Source organism: Ochotona princeps, chromosome 27, assembly GCF_030435755.1.
Source record: "Ochotona princeps isolate mOchPri1 chromosome 27, mOchPri1.hap1, whole genome shotgun sequence".
NCBI classification, from domain to species: domain Eukaryota; kingdom Metazoa; phylum Chordata; class Mammalia; order Lagomorpha; family Ochotonidae; genus Ochotona; species Ochotona princeps.
Genome location: NC_080858.1, coordinates 6,986,131 through 7,000,420, shown reverse-complemented (window position 1 = coordinate 7,000,420; position 14,290 = coordinate 6,986,131). Strand labels below are relative to the sequence as shown.

At 45.0% G+C, this 14,290-nt stretch overlaps 1 protein-coding gene across 2 annotated transcripts in view; it reads left to right on the top strand.

Moving 5' to 3' along the window:
* CCDC91 (coiled-coil domain containing 91) overlaps nt 1-14,290 on the top strand; it is a 192,316-nt gene that overhangs the window by 29,884 nt on the left and 148,142 nt on the right. Inside the window, exons 1-4 of one of the 2 annotated variants that reach the window (XM_012929088.2) lie at nt 6,903-7,054; nt 9,179-9,300; nt 10,245-10,448; nt 12,241-12,345. In XM_012929088.2, the coding sequence (XP_012784542.2) occupies nt 7,048-7,054; nt 9,179-9,300; nt 10,245-10,448; nt 12,241-12,345 (438 nt within the window). In that variant the 5' untranslated portion in view covers nt 6,903-7,047. Of the gene's footprint in view, nt 1-6,902; nt 7,055-9,178; nt 9,301-10,244; nt 10,449-12,240; nt 12,346-14,290 lie in introns of those variants that run through there. The other variant, XM_058655774.1, reaches the window with a different exon arrangement.

Below are 14,290 nucleotides of genomic sequence, written 5' to 3'. Positions count from 1 at the left end.
GAAAATGAGTTTGGAAATAGAGAGCTGTATTTGAAATAGTGGTGCTGTTTTACTGACAATCGAAGTTTGGCAGTTTGCTTGTTGATTTTTGCAGTAACAGTAGGACTCGGCGCCTGGTGCTCTCCTCCAGTGTATACATTCCTTTTTCCGGGTGCTTCTGAATTCACTTCCTGGGACCACAGAAAAACTGACACACAGATGCATGTGTTCTACATATATGTAGTTCAGGGAATGAAAGAAAAGGGAAATAACAGTGACAATTTTCCTTTTCTCCTAGTGCCATTCTGTCATCCCCTTCTTACAAAACCCATTTTGCAGTTTGCTCCATCCAGAGGTCTTCCAGGTGTGTGACGAGGGGTGTTGTTCTCCGCTTTGGATGTAGATGGCGATGTACTGCATGCACAAACTTACGTCTTGCTTTGAAAGAAGACAGTTAAATCAGGTAATTGGAAACACATACACATTTATATGTTTATGTACATACTTTGATCTTCAGCCTGCAAGTCAGGGCAGCAGCCAAGGCTGACCCAGGAGCTAGACCCACGGTTGGGGTCTCCTGTGTGGGTGACAGGAACCCACGTGCTGGCACCATGATCTGCTGGCTCCCAGGCCATACATTAGTGGAAGCTGCAGATGGGACTCCATGTTAGACACTCTAATCATGGGAGGTGGGCACCTTAAATCAGTGGCCCAGCATGCTGTGCCCAGTGCCTGCTGTGCCCAGTGCCTGCTTTGCCTTTGTTCCCACAGTAGCGTGGAGGACTTGTTGCACGAGGACTTGCAGGTCTTCTGCAGTCTTCTTAGCGGTTGTGTAGCGTTCTTCACAGATGTACTTGGTTCACATAAAATTATTTTCCACCAGTTTCTATAAATGTGTAGGATTTTCATCGAGGTCATTGTCCTGCTTGCTGAGTTCAGGATGACATGGGGCAGGCAAGGGAAGCAGGATTGAAATTCTGGATCTGTGCATGAGAAGTGCGGTAGGAGGCTAAGAAACATCTAGTGTCTGACCTCAAGTCTCTGGTGTCCAGATCAGAGCCCAGTGCTGAGCTGAAGCAGCTGGGACGGCTCCTTCGTCCCTGCCCCTGAGTCCCCGCCTTGGCTTCCTCCCCTGAGACTCTTGTTTGGAGTCCAAGACTCCATGGTGGCAGGAAGCAGTGATTTCTGCCATAGTGGGGATTCTGCAGCAACCAGATGCAGAGTCAAGGGACCTCATAGCCAGATGCCCTGACTTGTGTGCTGGCGCCCCTGGTGAGCACTGCTCTGGCCAACATTCATTGTTAAATCCGCTTGGTGCTCACCAAGGTTGATTTTTTTTTTTTACACATTTCTTGTTGGTTAAAGCTTGAGTATTTGATCTTAAAATTACATTTCTGATTCTTGGTGTCAGTTGTTGCTCTGCATTCTTGGTGCTTCACTTTGTGGGTTTCATGATGGGGATTGGGAAGTCTTCAGATCTTTGCCATTCATGCTTGCTCCTTGTGGTAATCGATTGCACCTGCCACGTGTCAGTGAGTTCTGCAGGTTACCAATCAAATGTGGGGGTCCCTACTCTGCCTGCCCTGGCCACTCCCCAGTCAGCTACTGTGGTGTCTGTCTTCTGTGTGACATCAACTACTTTCCAGGAACTTCTCCCCAGTTCATCTTGGTGCAGTACATACAGGGCTGGGGCACACGAATGCTAGGGAAATGGCGGTTGTCTATGACATTTGATTCTGAAATTGCTATATGTTGGAATTTCTTTTCACTGTTGGATGTCTTGGTATCAAAGTATCTAACCTTATTGGCTAGTGATTAAGATATTTGACCCATTGGTAGGTGTTTTGTCTGTATTTTGTTAGACTTTGCATTGAGTACTAAAGATTTGCGCCTATTACCAGGCTGTTGTCCTGAAAAAAAAAAATCATGTAAACTGACAGCATTTATGGACTCCTTCGTGATCTGGCCAGTGTTTTTGCGTAATCAGAGTCTTGTTTGAATCTCACTTGTGGTTTTTGTATTGGAATGCATGGTACTGTTGCAGTTGGCTTGCAGTTAGTATGTGTTATCTTATTTGTTTATTAAAACACTGCTGAGGTAATGGTGTAATCATTTTGGTAATTTCATGGTGAAAATGTCCTTTGTGAAACTTGAAAGTCTTGAGGTTTTTTGTCCTCTTTCTGAAGTGAATGTGAGAAAGCTGATTACACTGTGGGCCTGAGCCTGTCGTGATTCATAGACCCTGCCAAGTAAATTCAGGTGCAACAACAGAGACCACCCAGCATACCTACCAGTTAGAACATGAAGATGTTGAGTGATACATTTTACTCTTTTAGAATGTGTTTGTGTATTCTTAGATTTATTTTATGTATTTGAAATAAAATGTTACAAAGAGGTGGAATTCTTTCTCCTTCTGGTTATTCCCCACATGGCTGCAATGGCTAGGCCAAAACCAGGAACTGGGAACTCCATCCCAGTCATCCTGTGAGTGCAGGGGCCCAGGGGCTTTCCCAGGTGCATTAGCAGGGAGCTGGATCAGAAGTGGAGCAGCCAGGGCTTGAACCTGGAACCATATGGCATGTGGTGGTGCAGATGGAGACGTAAGCTGTTGTAGCCCAGTGTCAATCAAAAGGGAGTATATTTTAAAATTGAGTAAATATGGGACTTTGTAAAAAATTATTTTTATTGGAAATTTAGTCAGATACACAGAGAGAAGAGACAGAGAGGAAGATCTTGATTCATTGATTCACTCCGCAAGCGGTTACAACAGCCAGAACTGTGCCGATCCAAAGCCAGGAGCCTGGAGCCTCTTCTAGGTCTCCCATGCGGGTTTAGGGTCCCAGGACTTTGGGCCATCCTTGACTGCTTTCCCAGGGCACAAGCAGAAGCTGGATGAGAAGTGGGGCTGTCGGAATTAGAACTGGCATGTATATAGGATCCTGATGTGTGCAAGGTGAGGACTCCAGCTGCTAAGCTACTGTGCCAGTCCCCAAATTGAATAAATACGGGAGTTTTTAACTTTAATGCAATAGAAAGCTTGCTAAAGACAAGAAGGGTTTGGTCATTTTTTGGGGGGGGGGGTCGGGGGATCTAATAAAAACTCGTGAGAAACTGGGTAAAAGGTGATTCAGCTGATTTGGAGGGAGTTTTGACTCCGTTTGGGTAGTGACAAAGGACTGGCAAAGTTCTAATCCAGTATTCCAGCTTGGTTATTAAGAAATACTTCAGTTACATCAGTCAGTGGTTAATTTTCTTCTTAGTCATTCCTTAAACTAGCATAAACCTGACGCTAACTTTTACATACACATTTACTTTGAAAAGCAGACACGTACATAGATCCTGTCGATGACTCCTCAAGTGACCATGATGGCAGAGTAGGCTCAGGTGGGTGCTAGGAGCTGGGAAGCCATGTGGGGTTCCTGTGTGCGTGTCAGATACTTGGACCCTTAGGGTGGATGAAACAGGGACACACATACCCACACCCACACCCACATGTGTGCATGCAGGGACAGAGGAAGGTTTCTCTGTTCTCTCATTGTGCTGAAAGCCTGGAGCCAGGGACTTGGGACCCTGCTCTGGTCCCTCTCTTGGGCAAGAGGGACTGTTTACTTTCTGCCTTCTTTCCTAGACACCTTCGACCCCTCCCCGTTTCCCATACGCACTCACTGTATGCTAAGTGAAGGGGCTAGGGTGTGGGACAGGATGGGGGCCGAAGGACATGTACATCTGCCCTGGGGGGGTCTCACCAGCCAGGGAGGTGCACAGACACTTAAATGAGGACTAGAATACACTGGGGGGCGGGGTAGGTGCTGGGTTAGCAGGCTAGCCTGCCACAGGAGGCAGACGGTGAGGTGGAGCCTGATCAGGGCCAGGAAGGTTGTGAGACCCCGGGCTCAGCCTGGCAGCAGCAGGCCCAAGCCCTGCCATGCTGAGGGAGGCGGGCGAGGCGGGCACAGTCAGAATTTCTGCCTGGCTTTACTGGTAGTGAGGCCCCCTCAGTTTTAAATTCTCTTTCCTCCTCTTGTGACTTTTGTTCTGTTTGGTTTGTTGGATTTGTTCTTCTGCTTTCCTAATCTCTCTCTCTTTGTCACACACACACAATTGATGCTTGTCACTGGTTTCAGCTTTGTATTTTAGATTCCAGCAATCTAGGCTGTAATTTTCCTTCTAATTACTGCTTAAACCGCTTCATGCCTATTTTTATTGAAAAGAAAATCCTTCAGATCGAAGAATAATGGAAGGATTCCTAATTTTCAGGCAAATTGATGCTTATTATGAAAGTATTTCATGTTTGGAACACAAGGAGTTTTTCCAATTATTTTTTTTTTTTATTGTTGCTCCTAAATTGAATTCTTTCTGGCCGGAGAAAGTGCTGTCCATAGAAAGTTTTTGTAATTGAGACATTCTGTGTGGCAGAGTCCTGAGGGAGGAAGAGCAGTCCTGAAGCCTCTGTCGCTGTCTCAGTTGAAAAACAAAACAAATCCAAACCCCGTGGGCCACCATTGTGGCTCAGAGGCTGCAGCCGCCTTAGGTAACATCCACATCCTGTACGAGCGTTCCTCCAGTCCTGGCTGTTGAACTTTGGAACTTACCCCCTGCTACTGTCCCTGGAAGAGCGGAATATGGCCCACGGTGCTTGGGTCCCCGTACCGCGTGGGAGACCGGATGCAGCTCCTGGCCCAGTTCGGACTCTTGTGGCCGTTTTGGGTGGGTGGGGGTGGGGTGAAGCAGCAGGTGGGAGATCTCTCTTTCCCTCTTTCTCTGTAACTCTGCCCTTCATATAAGTAAGTCTTCAGAAACAATTAACCAATGAACATCTCTATCCTATTCTTGAAAAAAATAAAAAGGACTGTTGAATAATTTAATTTCTTCTTATGCAATTATTTAATAGTATATATAAAGTGCTTATGAATACATTCTTGACATTGTAAGTATGAAATATACATACAAATATGTTTAAGTCTGTAAGTTGTTATCAGCATTACACTGCTTACTTGAAAATGCACGTTCCCATGGGGTCTGAGACCATGATGATGGCACGTGAGGAGGTCCTACCCACTGGTGGGGTTGTTTTCTGGGTCCTTGACTAATGAAAAGGAGTGCTAGGTGTCTGGGGGTCTGTGCATCTCTTGGCGTGGCGCCCACTGCAAAGCTGCCCCCTCCATTGGCCAGCCTCAGGTGTGTTTCCTCCTGTCTGTCATGGTGCTCTGCAGAGACCTAGTCAGATACCCCGTTTCCATTTTTTTTTAAAAAAAACATGGATATTTAGATCTTTTAAAAACAAACTGGATGGTCTGCTGGCTATGAGGTCATTGATAGTTCATCTTAATATGAAAGCATAATGAAGTTCTTGCCAGATTCTCATTATTACCCATACTGCTAACAGATGTGCACTTGATGGTCTTCAGTATTTTATCAGTACCACAGTATATGCATTTATCATTAAAAAGATAGTATCACAAATTTTCACATTAAATATCTTAGATTTATGAATTGTATAAATGATAAACTTACATTCCAGTAGATTTTAAGAAGAAAGGTAGCTTTTTTTTTTATTTATTTTTATTTTTATTACAAAGTCAGATATACTGAGAGGAGGAGAGACAGAGAGGAAGTGGAGCTGCCGGGATTAGAACCAGCAGCCATATGGGATCAAGGTGAGGACCTTAGCCACTAGGCCACACTGCCGAGCCCCCAAGAAAGGTAGCTTTAACTGAACATTATGTTTGTGTTTACATGTGATCTGTATAGTTTTTACATGACATTATTGTTGGGTATAAACTGGAGAGAGGGTTGTGTTCCCTAGAATGTGTTCTAGTAATTGAGATCGGTTGCCATACTTCCCAAATGTATGCTGAACAGAGTTTCTTTCCCTGATGCAAATCTCATGGCTTGTGTGAAGGGTTGTTGAGTTGTCTTCGTGCTCTTGCTTCCAGGGAGTCTTCCTCCCTGTCCCCAAGTGTGCCACGAGATGGTAAGGAGCCTGCAAGGGGAGCACTGTAGCTTTGCCTTCAGGTTGCTGTATACCACAACGTTCTCAAGTCTGGATTTATGTTTCAATTCCTTAGGTCAGTTAATCTTCATTTTCATTAAAAGATGCTGTTTTTCTCTAAGTTGGGGAGGCCAGCTGTGTAACTGCTCATACTTAATTTAGGAAAACTTTTCATGGCTTTGTTGCAAGTATTAAGACTGTAAAGGAAGAAAGGAATAGGATATAACAATCCTCACAATAAGGCATTCTGTGTTGACTTTTTGAAAATCACATGTATTAAAATTTTCTTTGAAACTTGTTAGCTAAGTTCTGACAATCGTGTATGTTTGTACACATTTCTTGTTAGCTTTTCCTTTTTTTTTTGACACCAAGGATTTTGATTAATTCTGTGTAACTATGAATCATCTTTAATATATATATTGCTTTGCCCCTTTTTCTGCTTCTAAAAAGTTTCTTTGGTATATGCTTTTGATTTTAGAAGGGATTTTAATTGGCTGATTTTCGTTGATTGCAGTGTTCATGCTTAAAAGTATCACATGAATTCTGATATATAAAGGCTTCATTGCCATTTTCTAGGAATTCATTAGTATCTTAGTGGGAAATTAGAGCTGTGTTGTGGTTGAGTGATTGGTGAAGTTGGTTGTTGGGTACTTGGAAAATCTGGTTTTGAATCTCACAGTGACCACCTTCCTTTACCAGCTGGACCTGCACCTGAGCTATGTGGTTCAAGTACAATACCTGAGTTACTGTATAGTGTCATTTTCTGGTACATGTTATCTTCCCATTTTCAGAGAAGGAAGCTTTGCTGTAAGAGTATTTATGAGATTTTCCTAAGCCAACCTAATCTCAAATCTGAAGCCATTTCTGGCCCCAAAGGCTCTTCCCCTTCATTGGCAGTAAGCTGTGAGGTCACAGAGGTATTGAGAATTGTGACGTAATCAGGGAATGTTGGCAGCACTGTGTGACTGGAGCGACAGTGGCTCCTAGTGATATCATTCCTGGTTTAGGCAAACAAGATTTCCTTGCAGTACTGTAAACTAAGATGGAAAACATGAAGCAAAGCAGGGTAATATAAAATGATGGGTAAGTTTGATAAAGCTGTCTTACAGGTTAACGGAAGTGCCTGGTGATAAGATGAGCATATGGACCAGGAGGTCTGGGATGTGACTTTGGCAGGAGGTGTGGATTTGGGGGTCATTGACCAATAAATACTCACCTAACGGATGGCTTTGAGAGTGGTAGCCCAGAATACTATGTGAAGTGAGATCAGAAGATGCAGAGCTTTGTGGAGCTTGGTTAGGAACTGGGGACAAAATAAGGAAAGTCTGAGGAGATCTAGGAGATGACAGTTTACAGGAAAGAGAGGAGTTCCAGGGAAGTGGAGCATATTCTATGCTCTGGACGAATAAAGAAAGCCACATGTAGAAATGCTCCTGTGATGCAGTGGAGACTGAAAGGATAACTACTTGCATGAGTTTCTGAAAGTTTATTTATTTGAAAAGCAGTGTGAATGATACACAGATTGAGAAATTTTCCATCCGTTGGGTCAGTCTCTGAATGTCCTCCGTAGTTGGGGCTGAGCCAGTCTGAAACCAAGAATCAGAAACTCCATCCTCCTCTGCCTTGTGAGTGGCAGGAACCTGAGCACCTGGGTTATTGGCTGCTCCCAGATGCATCATTAGCAAAGAGCTGGGTCCAAGAGGAAGCGAGACTCTACAGAGGCTTTCCGCTGTGGGTGTGAGCATCTTCGTTGGCAGCTGAACCTGCTGTGCCACAATGCCCACCCCATGCCTGTTTTATAGATGGGGAAACTCGGAGTCTGGTCATTCTTGACTTGGGATGACAGTATGGTTCCAGAATCTGTGCTGTGATTCTGAAAGCTGTAATTCTTCTTACTATTCTTAAATTCATTGGTAATATTTGTGCTACAGTTTACAAGTTTGAACATTTGACATGTTAAAGAAGTATCTGTTATGATATAGAAGCAGGTTGTAAAAGATATATCCAGTATAAACATGAATTGGCATTCCACTTTATGTGAGTTAAAAAAAAACCTGACATACTTACAAGGCAATGCTAGAATGGCTTCATTATGAAGTGTGGGACATGGTATATCTCAAAAACATAATGTTCCATAATAAAAGTGTAGGTAATTAAATAAACCTTAAAGCGCCAGTCAGAAATCAGTATATTCTTGGCTTTCTTGACACCTAATAGCCTTATAAATATCTTTATTCAGGGAAAAATGCAATTTCCACTGTGAACTGCCTTCCAGAACCTATGGTAGAACTTCGCTGACGGTGCTCCTGATGCCAGTGTGGACTAAAGGTCTTTATCATGTCCAAGGGCAATATGTATGCAGAAGTTATCAGTGCCGTGACAGTTGCCCTTCTTGCATTTGAAAACACACAGCACACTCGTACTGTAGTTTTAGAGGGAACGGTTAAAAATCATGTCAATGTAACCTGTGGATTTTGCCCTCATCTACATTTTGTCTTGTGTCATACTTGGCAAATAGGATTTCCACTCGTAACCTTTGTATTTGAACCCTGATCACAACCTAATTACAGTTTGTTGTGAAACTAATTGCAAACATGCATTTCACCATGAGATTACTCTAGAAATACTTTTGCCAACTGAAGTTGACTTTAACAAGGATGTTCCAAAAGGAGGATTTAACACAAACAGAGTTGGATCTACTGTCTCAGCAATTTTTCCTCCTCCCTCGCTTCCTTGTCCCGAAGTTGGGTTGGCTGACCGCCTCCTATCCTAAGCTCACCAAGACTTGAGTGTGTCTCACTCACTGTAGCCTCCTGGTTGCCAAGGCCATGGCTGGCACTAGTAGATACTCTGCGTTTTTCTTTTTACTAATCTGACTTTTCAGAATCATGTGAACGGGTATTAGTATGTATGAGTGCCATCTCTGGGAACACAACTCTTCCTTCAGCATGCCACTGTAAAACACTGAGGCATTCTACAACTGTTGAATTTGTTTGGTCTCATGCGACACAGCCTGTTAAAGGGGGATCATGAGTTCTGTAGTTCAACAGGAATGTGCGGGAGGAGCACTCCTGGTGTCCCAATTCCCCCTCTTGGGCCTCGATTATCCCCTCAGCCTTGGCCGTCTCCTCTGTGCCTTTCCTCCCTTCCACCTGCCTCTCAACTTTCCTGTCACTAATCACGACCTTGTTGCTGCTCTTCCCCCAGTGTCTGGAGTGCACCTTGCACCTGCCGCTCCTGACATCGGAGTGGATCGTGACTGTCCTTCCCTTGGCTGCCTCTCCCCGGATGCCATTGTGTCCTCAGCGGAGAACACACACGCAGAAAGTGTGAGTCAAAAGTCTTTTTAAAAACAGAAGTTCACATACATTAAGAAAACTAATACTTGGCTGACTTTCATTTTTTTCCCAAAAGGAATAATTTTACAGGAATGTTCTAATTTTTGAGGCTAACATTTATATTTGTAAAAATTAGAACTAGATAGCATGATTGTCTTGTGCCATGCATGCAAAGTATTCAGGTAGTCATGGTTACCGAAATAGGATTTGGGGACTTCATGTATTAAATTAAGTGAGCTTTGCTTTTAAATCCTAAACTCCCCAAGGAGAAACTAATGAAATTGTAGTTCCTTTGCTTTTTTCTTTTTTTTTTTTTTTTGAGAAACCTATATGTTTTAAGATTTTAGAGCACTGATTTTGGTTTTAGAATAAAAACCAAAAAGATAGCATTCCTAAGGTCTGTTCATTCAGATAATTACCCAAGCAGGTGTTGAGGTGCTGAGTTAGATTTCTGGAGTGCTGTGGACAATTTTGAATTAACCTGCTGCTTCTATTAGAAAGCAGGGACAGATTCTAGGCCATTGTTACAGTTGAAATTCTGATTTACAATTGAAAATGTTAACACACATTAGGCCTGTGTCTAAATGCCACAACCTGTGTCAGCTATGCCTTCTGCTACTTGTTGATAATGTCAGAAGAAAGCACATTTTAAATATTCAATTTTTTAGTGCATGGCTTAGCAAAATAATCAATGTTTTTTGGCTTTCAAACTGACCAGAAGTTTTGTCGCTACACACAAGCAGAATAGGTTGTTAGCCTGGTTTTGAGGCCTTTTGTTGACTTATGAAAAGGGCGAAGTAATTTGGGAACCTTAGTCCCACTTTATTCTCACATGTGGTTTCTGGTGCCCCTTGGGTGTTTGCTGTTGTGAGAGTGTCAGTGTTCCTCTCTTGTATTTTGTTTTACTCTTCCATTTTTTTTTTTGATTGGTTCAGATCCAGCCGTCAGCCCACACTCATCTGGATATCTCCCTTTTCCCGCTGAGTTTAACTGATGAGAAAGGCCATGGGACACTCACCCTTGTGGACGACTCGGAGGGGCCTGCAGCCAACATGTCAGACATCCAGCTGCAGCAGAAAATTTCAAGTCTGGAGAGTAAGCTCAAAGCGTCTGAAGAAGAAAAACTGAGAATTAAGAAGGTATGTTTGCATTTTCCTGGAAAAGGTAGAATTTCGTGTACTGGAAACTCAATGGAATCCTAAGATACTATCCTACCATGGCTACAGGTTGATAATGAAATCCCTACTACTGAGTACAGCCCAGCTTCCAAGTCCAGGAGTTCCACATCCTTGGATTGATGTGGCTACACATAAATATTCCAGGAAAAAGTTGGGCATGTACTGAACATGTACAGACAAGAGTTTCTTGCCATTATTCCCAAGCAGCACCGTGTGATAACTATTTAGCCAGCTGTTGTGGTGTGTGAGTTTGTGTAAGTAATCCAGAGATGATTTAAAATATACAGGAGGATGTGCTTAGGTTTTCTGAAATACTGTGCCATTTTGTGGGAGGGATTTGAATCTTTGACCCTTTCGCTGTAGGGTGAGACTGGAACGAATCCCTCAGGGATATGGAGGGATGGATGGATGTACTTATATGATTTTGTTGTTGTTGGAGAGGCAGAGAGAAGGAGCACCCATCTGCTGGGTCACACTTCCAATTCCTGAATGGCTGGGCGGCAGGTGTGGAGCTGGGAGTGAGGATGAACTAAGTCAGGTTGTAGGTGGCAGGAACCAATCCCTGGAGCCATCACTGGTGCCTCCCAGGGTGTGCGTCAGTAGGGAGCAGAACTGTGTGCTGGACCATGTCCTCTAACGGGATGAGCTGGGCTGGGCTGGGCTGGGCTGGGCTGGGTTGGGCTGGGCTGCACTGGGCTGGGCTATGCTGGGCTGGGCTGGGCTGGGCTGGGCTGCGCTGGGCTGGGCTGGGCTGGGCTGGGCTGGGCTGGGCTGCGCTGGGCTGGGCTGGGCTGGGCTGGGCTGCGCTGGGCTGGGCTGCGCTGGGCTGGGCTGGGCTGGGCTGGGCTGGGCTGGGCTGGGCTGGGCTGCGCTGGGCTGGGCTGGGCTGGGCTGGGCTGGGCTGGGCTGGGCTGCGCTAGGCTGGGCTGGGCTGGGCTGCGCTGGGCTGGGCTGGGCTGGGCTGGGCTGGGCTGGGCTGCGCTGGGCTGGGCTGGGCTGGGCTGCGCTGGGCTGGGCTGGGCTGCGCTGGGCTGGGCTGGGCTGGGCTGGGCTGGGCTGGGCTGGGCTGGGCTGGGCTGGGCTGGGCTGGACTGCGCTGGGCTGGGCTGCGCTGGGCTGGGCTGCGCTGGGCTGGGCTGGGCTGGGCTGGGCTGGGCTGGGCTGGGCTGGGCTGGGCTGGGCTGGACTGCGTCTCACTGCTCTGACAAATCGCTGCTCCTAGCTACCTTTGTTTTCCTTCCTTTCTCCTTCTCTCTCTCTTTCTGTTTCCAATGAATTCTTTACCTTCTGGCTTACTTTGACTTTAAAAGCAGGGATTACTATGTTTCTTGTGTAGATTTGAAATTTTGTGATGCTGTCTCCCTGTGATAAGTCAGGCATCATGGTAATACCCAAACTGAGTGCCTAAAAAGACATGCTAGTCAACTGTTGATGTATGGTGTGATCTGTCGTCAATACAAATGTATTTGCAAAACGACTTTAGTAAATCTATGTATCTATCTATATATATATATAGATTATATAAATGCTGTTAATTTTGTTAGCCACTTTACCATTATATCACTGTTTGCTATGGGTAGTAGAAATTTGTGGCCTATAATTTATAGTATTATTGCATTTTGGCCATATTTCTTCCCAAGTTCTTTCCCTGGAAAGTTTTTTTTGTTTGTTTGTTTTTAATTAGTTCCTTGAAACACCTAAATGTGTTTTATGCCATTTATTGTTATAACATTAGTGTTTGGGTTTTTTTCAGGAGGTTGAATCATTGATGGAGAAGCATAGTGTCTTAGAAAAAGACTTCCAGAAAGAAAAGGAGCAAGAGGCTCTTTGTTTTCAAGATAGATACAAAGAACTTCAGGTAAGCCCAGCGCTTTTCCACGTTATGATACAGGGCTTTTACGAACCTTGCGTCAGCATTTCAATAAGTGCTTAATACAGCGCTTAGGAGTGGGCCAGCAGACATTCGCTTAGATCTGTGTAGCATTGGCTGTCACAAGTGAGGTCGTGGCCGTTTGAGAGACTGTGAACATGTGAGAAGCACTGAGAGTTAGAAGTTGGGGGGAAAATACTGATGGACAAGCTCCGGGGGCTGGTCATCCTCGTCGTTGTTACAACTACATATGCAGAGTGTCCAGCTCTCTCGACCCCGCACTGAGGGATTCAGCCATTGTAATGAGCTCTTGGCAGTCACTCTTTTCACTTTACCAGGTCACTTTAACAAACGTGATTCCCTGCAGTCCTCCCAACCCAGTAGACGGCAACTCTCTCCCTGCCAAAGCCAGAATCCACCCACACTGACTGCATTGTGGATTTGCTCTCAGCCTGTTCCTCTAGCAAGGGTGGCTCTCCCTTGGGAGCAACCATGGGTGTAACCACGTCCCCCAGTTGCTGCTTCCAAACTGTTCTGTGCCATCCACCATGTCTTGTAGCTCCCCACACTGCTGCCCACACCATAGTGGAGTCTCAGCCTCCCATACCAGAACCTTGGCTTTCCTTCTCTGCCAGGCGTTCCTCCTCTCCTCTGAGCTCCATGTGCCTGGCCCCCTTGCCTGGAGGGCTCTGCCTTTGAAGGTTTTCTTCCTGGCAGCCTCAGTTCTCTGCTCCCATGCTGGCCCAGGGGACAGGCTTGTGCAGGTGACCCTGGTGCTGCCTGCAGCAGCCTGTTCGTATTCTGCTCACGTGAAATTGAGCTTTTTCCAGCAGCTGATGAGCAACTTGCTTGTTTGCTCAGCTCACTGTAATAATGTGTCACGCTTGTGGTCTTTCTGCTCTCCTCCGTAGGGGTTTGACTTCAGCAGATAGAATGTGGGTCAGGCTGCAGCCTGTGTTCCCCTGCCCGCTCTCCTAGCGTCACCCCCAGCTCTTCCCTTATACCACTCCTCAGTGAAGAGCAGGACCTTCCTAAGCCCATGGGCCAGGCAGGCACATCTTGGCTGTCGGATGTGGGACATGGTGAAGTCTGTGGGAATATGCAGTCCTATGGTGCAGTGTCTCTACTTGGAATCTGAAATTAGGTATGTTAATTCTGAAGGATCATTTTGAAGAGCACATTGTTGGGACACATTGTCTGGAGGGGCAGGGCCATTCATTCTGCCGTTCCCGGGGAATTACGCACGCGTAGTGGGCACTGAGTCACCTGTTCCATGTTAGGATCGGAGCACTAGATTAAACGTAAGACATGAAAAGAAAACAAAATCACGTGACGTTCTATACCTGAGCCTCTGTGGGATAATGCCTATCCGTAGCCAGGTTTAAAAATGCTTTCAAGTCTTCCAAATAAGGAAATAAGGTGAACTGTGTGTCTTGTTAGAACCTTATTTGAAAGGTCTACCCCAGGCCCATGTAGAATATAGTTTTGTTTCTTCATTGTTAACTGGGACTCTCAGATGCAATAATGTTAGACATTAATTAGTTGAACCTCCTCCCCCCCAACAGGAGGTAAAAATAATTTAACAATCACTTCAGACACAGTAGTTCTTGGACCTGCAAGACACTGACCAATTGGTGTCTAACCTGTAATTCTTCACTTTGACACTCCATGGATGAATTATCTTTAGAGGCGGCAGTTCTCCGCGTGGTCTTTGAAGTGGTCGCAACATGTGATCCATTCAGTCTCGGCGTAAAGGAGTCATTGATTTGTGCATGACTGGAATGGATCTTTTGTAAATGTCCAATTCATATTTACATCTCATATGAACATTTTGAAAATTATGCAGGTTTATTTTTCTGCAATGTTTAATTATTTTTAAAAGAAGTAGAGAGTGGAGAGAGAGACCCAGAAAGAGAAACTTCCGTTGCTGGTT